The sequence below is a fragment of the Diadema setosum genome, chromosome 11 (genome assembly GCF_964275005.1).
Source record: "Diadema setosum chromosome 11, eeDiaSeto1, whole genome shotgun sequence".
Classification (NCBI taxonomy): domain Eukaryota; kingdom Metazoa; phylum Echinodermata; class Echinoidea; order Diadematoida; family Diadematidae; genus Diadema; species Diadema setosum.
This window is the reverse complement of record NC_092695.1, coordinates 34,932,238-34,944,462: the sequence shown is the minus strand read 5'-3', so window position 1 is coordinate 34,944,462 and position 12,225 is coordinate 34,932,238. Positions and strand designations below refer to the sequence as shown.

At 38.7% G+C, this 12,225-nt stretch overlaps 1 protein-coding gene across 1 annotated transcript in view; it reads right to left on the bottom strand.

Moving 5' to 3' along the window:
* Positions 1-1,693: 1,693 nt before the first annotated feature.
* The window catches only part of LOC140234588 (heat shock protein 75 kDa, mitochondrial-like), a 32,124-nt gene continuing 21,592 nt past the window's right edge, over positions 1,694-12,225 (bottom strand). The window contains exons 11-16 of the mRNA XM_072314613.1: positions 11,035-11,162; positions 8,642-8,832; positions 7,929-8,014; positions 6,785-6,930; positions 5,144-5,216; positions 1,694-4,539 (exon numbers count right to left, since the gene is read on the bottom strand). Of these exons, the coding sequence (XP_072170714.1) occupies positions 4,438-4,539; positions 5,144-5,216; positions 6,785-6,930; positions 7,929-8,014; positions 8,642-8,832; positions 11,035-11,162 (726 nt within the window). The 3' untranslated portion in view covers positions 1,694-4,437. The remainder of the gene's footprint in view (positions 4,540-5,143; positions 5,217-6,784; positions 6,931-7,928; positions 8,015-8,641; positions 8,833-11,034; positions 11,163-12,225) is intronic.

Below are 12,225 nucleotides of genomic sequence, written 5' to 3'. Positions count from 1 at the left end.
GCAGTGGAATTGCTGGTGTCTCTGAGTATAGTACGACTATACTCTACCAAGAGAGATGTTCTTTAATGGAAGAAGAAGAAGATCAAGAAGAAGAAGAAGAAGATTATTTGGTATGACTCATCAGATCACTGCTTCAGGGATCTCAAGGATTTGGATGTGCGAAGTGTGCATGTGTATTTTCCTCATTTTGTCTGTGCATGTGTAATACAGATGTGAAATTGGTGTCTTATTGTATCAGGGGCCCAAGAACGTTTTTAGAGCGTGTGTGTGTGACTGTATGTGTGTTTGGGGGGGGGGGGGGGGAGGGGGCTACTGACCAATGAGGACCAAGAGTCAATGTACATATACGCCCTCCCCCATGATGGGAAGAATCTCCTCGAGACAGAACTCTCGGAGAGTCATGGGTTTTGGTGATTTTTTTCCATTCCCCCCATTTTTTAGTGTAATGGCTTCTTCATTTTCTGGTCATAATGAAGGCCATTACACGTCTGATGGTCAAGACGCAACACAGAGCAACTGTGTTCTTGTTCGTTTGTTTGTTTACAAATGTCTTATCTTGGCATTAACAATCTGCTTACATGCATGTACAGGATGCCTACTCCAATAGGATATACATGTATTAATTACTGCAATATACTAGTATATAGTGTATACACATGTCTATCTCTCTCTCTCTGTATAGGCAAATTGGAGTGTACAATGTAGAGGTGTAGTTACATGTTATGACTAAATGATGCTAGAAACCATCAGTACTTATTATTAAAAATGCATTGGATATCAAAGCAAGAATTTCCAGGCAGTTAGTGGGTGTTCATATTTGTCCACTAATAAAAGCTATGTTCATTTAAGGACCCCCTATCATACAGCACTATATTGCATTCTGCATTTGTCAGTTACCATGACTGCAGTAACCATAGCAGCAGCTCATCACAAACCAGTCAGCCAGGGACATCTTACTTGTTGCTATTGTGACCACCACCTTCACTGCACTCGGCATTACCATCATTTCCAATGTCTTTTCATACAATAGGCCTCTGGAATGCTCACATTTATGAATAATAATAATAATAATAATAATAATAATAATAATAATAATAATAATAATAATAATAATAATAATAATAATAATAATAATAATAATAATAATAATAATAATAATAATAATAATAATAATAATAATAATGATAATAATAATAATAATAATAGTAATAATAATAATAATAATAATAATAAACTGTATTTGTATAGCGCATATCACAAAAATAGATTAATGTCTCTATGCACATTGAAGGAAGGAACTAATAAAAATTAGGAAAATAGACATGAGAGAGAGAGAGGAGGCAAAACAAGATGAAAAGTTACAGAGCTGTGACAAACATTGTATAGTGATAAACCTAGTCCACAGACATGTTAGAGAGATATGTTTTCAGCAAATGCTTAAAATCATCTACTGTGTTGGTTTGCTTGAGGTACGTGGGTAATTTGTTCCATAACTCTGCATGAAGGCACACAGATAAGCTGCTCCTTTGTCCAATGGGAAACATTTGATCGTTAAGTACCTCCTTATCAGTAGAGTTATGACACCTTTTACAATATCTGTTCATCCATCCATCCATCCATCAATCAATCAATCAATCAATCAAGCAAACAAACCCCATCCACATGATAAAGAAAAAAAAAAAGACACAAAGTATTAGCAAATCAAGCTTTTCTTAGAAAGCATGAATTTAATTTTACCCACAAAGTTTTGTACTCATGATTTCATGTAAACTCACAACTGTATTTCTGTGGGAGTTCAACATACTATTAGATATATCCCAAGTCATCTGCACAAGCAGATACACTTTCCAGTAAATCTAAAAATCGCTCTGAATTAACCATTGAGTACATTAATTACTCCTGTCATAAATTCCCCGTCAATCGTGAGCAATGTACTACGAAAGCATTTGCCTGATTGCCCAGGGCAAGTGAAAATTAAAGTCAGGCAAGTGTTTTTTGGGGAACAATGAGAAATAAAAACGCTTGCCCGATTGGGTAAGCAAAAAGTTTAGAAGCCATCCTTTTTTTTTTTTCACTTTTCCCCCTTCAAACCCACAAAGTCAACCACACAGAAACCCAAAGATACTGTTTAATGAAGCAACATGCTTTAACTTTCATGTAAGCAACATGCTTTAACTTTCATGTCAGCAACTTTCTTATATTTTTTTTCTTTTTTTTACATGAAAAAGCCTTAATGCAATGCAACACCACACTTGATTGAACCAAGCATAGGAATCAACCTGTTTATTCAAATGATTGTGTTTTATCAAGCCCTTGACTTACAAGTGATTTGCTATATCACTTTTTTTTTTAATTTTTGGACCTTCTTTTCGGGCAAATGAAATCAAAGTTCAGGCAAGTGTTCTACAACACTTTGAAAATCTGCTTGCCCAACTGGGCAAGTGGTAAAAAAAAAGTTATGTAGCACCCTTAGTTGGGAATTCTTTCACCATAACTACTGAATAGCTCTGTGATAGACATGACCCCATGCTTTAAATACAAACAGATTCTCTCCAATTTTAGTAAGATTACCTCACAGCAGCCAGATCATCTCAGAATAAATTCCCATTATCCACACTGAAACTGTACCAAAGCTCACACATGTCTACTATGCATTCCTATCCTGCCATCACGTCCTGATTTCCTAGGAATCTTAATGCAAGAAGATATCCCGTGTCACATGACTTGTACGCACAGGAATGAGGACAAAGTGCATCCACTGGACATGGGTGACCGAAGTTCCCTCAATAGTGAAACTGAGGAAGTATTGGCAAAAGACCAGCAGACATGGCAATTTCCTGTTTCGTCCAAAATCTTGACGCCAGGAAAATATTGTGGTAGCAAAGAAAGAGGGAATTAAATATGCAGTGTCCAAAATCTGGCTGAATAGAATGAAATTATCAAAGGAAAGTCTCAGAATGTGCTTAGTCAGGTATTGGGAAATTCATTTTACCCACTTTTTTTTTCTGCTCTTATTCTTGTTTTATTGAAAGTGAGAGAGCCTATCCTTGGATTGGATGAGTATAACTTGGCAACATTTTAGTTGGACTTATAAGCAGGAACATGAGACTCCACTTAAACATATGACAGGAAATTAGAAATAAGGATGCTTGCTGAAGGGGGGGGGGAGGGTGGAGAAATATATCATATAGTGCACTACTGCTGATGCAAAAAGCACATTCCAATTTACGGATGTATCGGCTTTGAATACTCTGAACAAGCTGGTATTGAAACTTAGTTGATGAGGGGATTGATAATTACTACTTTATTACCTGAAACAAGTGTCTCTGCATTTGTTAGGCTGTGGTCTAACAATAGGACATACTCTTTTGTGTTTCATAAACCTTGAAAATAAATCTATCAATACACAGATGAAAACCTGACTACATAGCCAGAATTAATATTAGCTCTATACTTGATACGTTGCATTAGACATCATATTCAGAGCATGATCCCAAAGACTAGTGGCAACAAAAGGTCATGTTAAGGTTATCTAATTACAAACTCCATCCCTTAAGAAACAGAACAAAACATGGTGAAGTATCACACATGTGCTATTCCTAATCTCATTATTCAAATTTGTATGACAGGACACCTCAATGACTTTGAATGCTTCAGCACATACTGCAGGAAAATCGCAGGGTACATCACAAATAAATACTGCTGTACATCTCAATACTTACAAACAATATGCATTGACCATATTCATTTGTAGGAAAGTGTACTGTAAAAGTGGATATTTTTGCGCGACTAATTTTTCGCGCTTGGCCGGGTAAGAAGAGTTTCGCGTGTTTTTAATTCCGCGGAATCAAGACATCACCCACAGGCACATATAGCAAGCAAAAATATTCGCGTGCTTTTATTTTCGTGCTAGTTTATGGTTGCGCAAAATGTGCGAAAATTTCAGCACCGCGAAAATTTCCACTTTTACAGTAAATGCTTTGTATACATGCATACGTTGTACAGTTACAAAGACCCGGTTGACAGAGTAGCCACTGTTCGAGTCACAATGATATCTAATGTCGTCAATTTGAGGAACATGGCATGATTGTACAACACCTGCAGAGCACCTAGGGATGGTCACACGACTGATTCATCGTCTGTGAAACACACTTCTCTCAACTGGCACATGCACAGACCCAATCTTCACATGTGGTCCAGAGTTACTTGTGTGCACCATTTAAATCCTATCATCCCTAAAACAAAATGTTTTACAGGAAGATTTGTGTGCACGCACATTTGTGAGTTCAGCATGGGGGCTGGAGGGTGGGGAAGGGGAGGGGTGGGGAGGGGAGGGGGTGGGGAGGGGACGGGAGATAGGAGGGCAGATAGGCTTCAATGACAGAGGTGGAAGGAGCATTTGTATCCCGAGCGTCTGTGACTGTTAACGACCACTTCTCAATATTTCTCCAAAGACTTCTCCATAAAGGCGTGCAATCTGTTCAGCATGGGACGGGGGTCCTCCACCAGTCCGGCTGCTATCATGCCATTGTCATATATCTGTGTGAGAGAGAATAGTATGCACACACACATATATACACAAATAAGAATAGATAATGAAAAAAAACTAACAATGCAAGCATTGCGAAGCAGACGGCATTAAGCAAAGAAATACATATAACTTTATTGCAATTCCTTTTTTCCCCATCTGCTATTCTGTCATTTTAATCTAGCCAATGGAACTATACGATGTAATTTGAATGAAAACTTACAATGTATCACTGCTTTTGCAAGCTTTTGATGATTCCTTTGTCTTTGAAGTGTGATTTCTGTCTAACATCTTTATATTCATAAAAGAAAAAAAAAACATTACTAATATCTCTGGATTAATCACTAACTTATTCTTACATATCTTTTTTGAGTGACAATGAGATGTAGTTATATCTGCCAGAATCTCTTTTCTTTTTATTCTAGAAATACGAACACAATTAAACATAAAACAGATTACGCACGAGAGATCTGCCATTTTTACTCACACATGCATTGTAGTCTAATCCTTCGCCTTCCTCAGAAAATACAATTCAAATTTTCAAACAGGTAAGTTCGCATTGAAATATTCTTTTTTAGTACTACCAGCACAAGTCATTTCTTATGAAACACATACCTGTTCAGCAAGCATCTTGGCCAAGTCTGGGTCGGATGTTTTCAAGTTGTAAAGCTTCTTCACGATGGGATGACTGAAAGGACAGAACAAACAAATTCAATGTAATCAAGTTTAACCCTTAACATGTCATACTCATGTCAACAGGCATGGAAATGGGGGCAAAAGTAATGTAAAAAGTAACATTACGCAGTATAAGCTTGTCACACTGCAAGGATTACACTTGATGAATGTATGAGTTCATTGCTATGTGCACACTAGGCTGTTCACTTCTGCACATGAACAGAAAGCTCTATTTTTGTGATGGAACAGTCCACACTGTTTGCTTCTACACATCCAACCTTTCTGTGTATCCCTGAAGGCAAGAATAAGCAAGTTACTGCATACGCCATATATTTAGCGAGTCTAAATTTTCATGAATCGGGACTTCTGGACGATTTTGCGAATGTTTAATTCATGATCGTAGAGTACTGTACTAAACGGAGAAATGTATACGTGTGCGTCACGTTCATATCAGGATCACAGTCATTATTTTCACATGTCTTTAATTTCACGAATAGCACCTGATTCGCGAAAATAAAAACCTTGCGAAATATTCGGCGTATACAGTAGACTTAGCAATGTGTTTTTTTTGGAAAAAAAAAACAAGAACAAAAGGAGAATATTGCTCTTAAGTACATAATTGCTTGTACAGCCAGTGAATTTAACCTCTTCGCTATTATCTCAAGAAAACATAAAGGCAATCCCACAAGTACATTTCCACGGCAAAATGACTTGGGTAAATGTAACATATCTGCCAGCTCTAGTACATCCAAAACAAGCAAGCTGAAGCAGTACAAAAATAAAATCTACCAATAAAATGGTAAACAAAAGGAGAATATTGCTCTTAAGTACATAATTGCTTGTACAGCCAGTGAATTTAACCTCTTCGCTATTATCTCAAGAAAACATAAAGGCAATCCCACAAGTACATTTCCACGGCAAAATGACTTGGGTAAATGTAACATATCTGCCAGCTCTAGTACATCCAAAACAAGCAAGCTGAAGCAGTACAAAAATAAAATCTACCAATAAAATGGTAAATTGCTTCTAAATCTATTGTTCATATTTTCATTTGAAAAAAAAAATTGATGATGCGCATTCAAAGCATTACTACTGTTTACTTCAAGCAATGCGCAAACCACTGTGTATTTTCAGGGCAACCTCTGCAAAAGCACAAACAACAAGAAGGGTCTTTGCTTTCTCACAAGTACAGTTATTTGAAACAGTGGTTAATCATGTGATAAGCATGACTCGATTTTGATCACCACACATTCTCCACAGGCCAAACAAAACTAGACAGGTCCTGCGCTGGTCAATCGTCAAAAGAAACTGTGGTCTACATTGCAGACCCGACTCGTGAGGTCAACAGATGAAAAATGATGAGAAAGGGATTATACATGGAAAGCTGCAAAAGAAAATCCAGGCACTTGGAAACTACATAGATACTGTCGAAATACTAACCTTTTATTCAAAGTAACGAACCACTTATAAAGATCACAGATATGAAACTATTCAAGGCCTCTTAATTGTATTAAATGTGGTCCATCAAACACCAGCTTGCATGTATGGGACTAGACCAAGACTGGCCTCTATTTCACTCACCTTCCATTAAGTTCCAGGGTGGGTTGGAGGAGTTGCATCTTCTCTTCCTCTGAGCGATTCTTCATGGCTGTCCTCAGGAAGTGGCGAGCAGCACCCATCTCAGCCACGGTGATCATGGCGGGATACTTGCCAAGCCTCTGTGTCACCTTTGTCGATAGAATCATGGCACAAGACAAGACGAGGTAAGACTTTGGGCGATGAGAGTATCATTTGCACAAAGAAAGTAAAGGCAGCATTTTCTCTGATCTCCTGCCTGGGTCAATTTCATTTTTTTTATTTTTATTTTTATTTTTGCATGTTAACACTGACCCAAGTTACAATATTGCAATATAAAAGTTTTAAATTGGCAACAGTTCTTCTGCTTCACCATTCTATCATTCCACAATGTGCCCTTGCTTTAATACGAAAGGTTGTCAACTTCTGAACCTACGAAAACTTCATTATGACAGGCGAGGCTTATGCTGGCCCTCTGGTATGCATATGACATTTGAGTCATGGTCATGGAGTAATTCATAAATGATAGTCAATCCTAGAATATCGTGAGATTATTTTTTGCACTGGGTTAACTTCGGAAAACTTTACTTGCTTGTAATTTTGAGTTACATTTTGAATTACAAGTCACTCTTGTACATATCGCAATATCTCCTAAAATCATTCACATGTTATTTCTGTGCCAGTCCTCAGTATACAATAGAATGTAAAACAATTTTCACATCATGAAATAGTCTACAATTCTGGCATCATTGTAAAGGAACCGAAAGACAATGGATCTGTATGGGGAAAAATGATGCAAGTTTCAGTTTCTCTATGATACACAGTTATGATAGTTTTATATTTATTTTGGAACACACGCCAGTCACATGTTAGCTGCTACTACTGTTGAATTCTAAAACGGTACACTGACCTTTGCCCATGTTAACTGCTCCTATCATTAAGGGCTGTGAGTGCAAAGTACAGTGACCTTTACACTACGACATTTACATAACAAATGCTCTTTCAGCAAATGTGAGATCTGAGATCTGAAGGGCTACGAGTGTACCATGAACTTTTTCCATGTCCACTGCTACTATCTCTGAGGGCCACAAACGCACAACGATTTTACACGCATGTCATAGGCTACACATTTGCAACGACCTTTTCTCACCTTGACATCGTTGACCTTTACCCCGAGGGCACCCTTCAGGTAGTTGACGAGGGAGTCAATCTCCTCCACAGTCAGGCTTCCTTCCACTAACATCAAGAAGGATTAGATAAAGAAAGAGTTAGAAAGCAAAACACAAATCTACAACCTGGATTCACCGCATTACAATATAGATAACTCTGCCAATAGCATGAACTAAAACACTTGGGCATGGGCTCAGTACATTTTTTAAAAGGCAAGTGTACTCATATTACTTGCCCAAAAGTGAGTAGTCGTTGCCTCGCACGTGGGGTCAAGTGGGTTCGTATGATTTGTCCACATGAGCATTGTGGGGATTAATCATCCCTTTTTCAACTCATTTTACTGACTGCAAAGACAGGGAACTTCATGGAAAAGTACGTACACCACCAAAACTAAACAACAAAAATGGTAAAACCTGTCCAAATTTTTTTCTACACACTGATTTCGATACACACTTTTCAAAGCAATTAATGCTAATAAACCATTATTTTATAATCGATAGTGATGCAGCAACACTTCATGATAATGGATTAATCATCTTGATCACATATCAATTTTTTAATAACTGTAAAAATACACATACATACAATAACCAAAAAAAAAAAAAATTGGTAGTAGAAAAAAAAAGAGTAGAAGAAACACAAGTCTTAGCAACAAGAACAAGAACAAGAACAAGATACGAACTAAGCACACACCATTTGCACTTTCCGCTGGATCTGATGTCTGGTTGCCTGCCATCTCACTCTCCACAGATCGAAGCAGCTTCCGGTCAAACTCCCTCAGCTGCAAGAGCGTGATCTCGTCATAGTCATCGTAGCAGAAGATCACCTCGCGGTCGTTCTGCCGGAAGGCCTCGAAGTAGGGGGAGCCTTCTGCCAGTTCCCGACTGAAATGGTATTGTAGAGTTTAAAGGGATATTTGCTAATTAGGAACTCTACTCTCATTTATATACTATTAGGCAAAAGCTTCTCCTAGGATCGTATCATGAAGTTGCTAAGAGCCTTTCTCACTCTCCATCAATTCTCGCTATCGCCAATGACGTAAAAAGTACCCGGATGTTGATTTAAGCGTCATTTACAGTGCATTATGGGATAGTCGGGTTGCAAAGTCACTTCTGTTCGTACGCGCGTGATACGTGACTAATGCTATTTACACACACAACCGACTGTATTCTACGTGTACTTCCTGTTTTCTCGACTTGAATTACAGCTTTAATATGATTTGAAATTTCTCTATTCTTAAGAAATTGCTATTAATGCGACTTTTGATTGTTGCTGTGAAGCTGCAATGTGCTGTTCGCACGACAATAAATGAAAAAAATCTGCAGAAATAGGACCCTTACTGGCATGCAAGACGTGATGTGGCCGCGTGGGTCAAGTTTGCGGGTGACTCCACAGCGCAGTACGTGCACGCGCGACTTACTACTAGTAGTAGGGTGGTAGTAGGCCTAGTGCCTACGTACTTACTTGGAAGAAGTTGCTTTGGAGACAGGATAAGTTCGAGATCACGGTTCGTTCCCGATTGTGTTCGCGACATTTCGACAGAGAACAAGTAAAAAAAAAAGATGGGCATTCCATGACGATATCCAGGTGGGTGAATATTTTCCAGCATATTTTCAGCGTATGCAGAGATGACTGTGCACATCGATCGCATGATCAAGCAGTACGCTGTACCGGTATGTGTTAGCTTATGCGTGCAGTGGTGTATGGTGCATGCTAATGCAAGGCCGCCGCCGGCCATGGGCAATGCATGCGGGGACTACAGTGTACGAGTATGACAGGACTGGCCACTCGCTGGCTCGGGCGGTACAGCCGCCTACTGTACTAGTATACGTGGTCGGCGCGGCGCTATAGCTAAGGTACACGTACGCGCACGCTAGCGCTGTGCAAATTATGCCCCGCGCCGGAAGTGCCCTTGCTACGAAGTGCACTAAATCTTGATGAAAAAGCCACATCCGGGTACTTTTTACGTCATTGGCGATAGCGAGAATTTGTAAAGTGTTAATGCAATGTATCATTGTTACAACAGCTTTCTGGAGTTACACGTCATGTTTGCCTCTCTTTTTTGCTTTTGATCAGTAAAGGAGCTTTTGTGCTATTTTGTCTGACCAATATGTCTTGTGAATATCATTATTAGCTGCTTAGAGATGAGAGAGAGAGTGATGCTTATAGGGCACTCTAAAGATACCATGTAATTATTACCATCAAGGTTCAAGAACTGGCAAGGATGACGAAATTGCCTATCCAGAGTGGATCCTATAATTCTGCTTTAATAAACTGAGAATGGCACCCTTTTGCCATAACCTTTCTCCATTGCAAATGTCATTTGATCATCCTGAAAATATGAAAACTGAGTGATCACATAACATCTATAAATAACAACACTCTGTTTTTCTTGGCAATCAGTTAAAAAACATGCAACACAGCATTTCTGTTTAAGCTCTTACTATAAACACATACGAAAGACATATCTGAAATTAGCTGTTTGCCGACATCATTATTTAAAAGACATAAATATCGGCAGAATGATCATTCAGATGCAGAATGGTTCACTAATGCCTGGAAGGCAGGCTAATCATATGATGCCTGAGAGATGGATTTTAATTGACGGGTGAGAGATTTTAGTTTACAGTTTACAGTAGCACGTGTGATTGAAGAGGGTTGATGGAGGGCTGCCAACCTCTGCACATCATAAAACAATATTTCCACACAGTACTGAACATATTATGAGGCAGAAGTCATCGTGCAGTTACAAAATTGGAAATCGCACATGTTAAGCAGGCTAGGTAAAATGTCTGAAAAAAAAAATATTAAAAAGCACATTTTCTTAATCACAGTGATGAGAACTCATAAGATATTGTAGGAAAAAATCCAACTACTGTTGTTGGTATTCTTTCTTGCGCAAGTTTTGAAAAGAACTAAACAAAGACAGTGACTCATGGCCACTTGATGTATTGGATAGGTTAACTGCCTGTCAATGTCAATTCACCTGAGAAAGATTACCAACAGACTCTTTGAGGGCATCCAAGCACAGTGTACCACAAACTATCTATGCTCAGATCACGAGGCGGTGTTAGGGGGAGTCATACCTGGGGGCACAGATGTAGTAGATGTTGCGCTCTCCTGCCTGCATCCTTTCACCGTATTCCATCAGACTGGTGGTCTGCCCGGCGGGCAGGGCAGACGACTCATAGCGTAGCAGCCTGGCGATCTCTTCCTACAGGGGTTAAGATGGGATAAGACTGGTGTCAGGGTCACAAGCAAAGGGGAGTCTTTCCAGCATGGGTCCTCTTTTGCGCAAGAAAATTATGGCCAGGACTTGACGTAAAATCTTTGGTACACTCATTTGGACAGGTCATCATGAACAGCAGTATGGTTTTAAACAAAAATCAACTGGCATACTATTTGGAAAACTTATCTCAATGTTTGATTTGCATCTACTGAGTATCACTTACACGATCAACTGCTTTCACCTCGAGGCATTTAAAAAATCCTTTTTAGGTAATTGTTGATACTGCATGGAAAAAATATGAATAGTCATCACAGCAGCTAAAGAAAAAACTAGAAATGTCGCTATGGCGACTGGTATGCCTCCGCCATAATGCATGATTCTTCTAATAGGTCTATAGTACATGTGGACAATGTGTGATTACATTTGCACAAAATTGGCAATATATTGAAATGACATATTTGTCACAAATGTGCTGAATGTTCACCTTCCTTGACCTATGTTTAATTGGATGAATAGGAGAGCATGTATTTGGGGAACTTGACTTTGGCCCTTTCATAAGTTTATGCATTGAGTAATTTTCAAGGTATGGAGAAAAAGTGCAATTTCTGCATTGAACAGTAAATTGTTATCATTTTCATCTGGCCTTTGACCCTAAGATTCATAAGAGAATCACTGTCAGGCAGAACATACATAAATACGTACTAAGTTTCAAGATAACTTGAGCCACTTCCGAGATATGGAGAAAGAAGTAAGTTCAGCACTTTCACTTGATCTTTGACCTTTTGACCTTTGATCTTCTTGGCAAAAAAAAAAAAAAAAATCCCAGAGAATCTCTATTGGGTTATACATGCATACACCAAGTTTTAAAATAATGATCCTGCTGGCATTGCATACATAAGGGAAATAGTAAAATTTTGAAGTATTGCCCTTGACCTTTGACCCCATGAACCCCAAATTCCCTAGATAACCACTGCCCATCAGTAAATGCTTATATACTATGTTCCATGAAGATACCTCGAACAATTTCAAAGATACGGAGAAAAAAGTG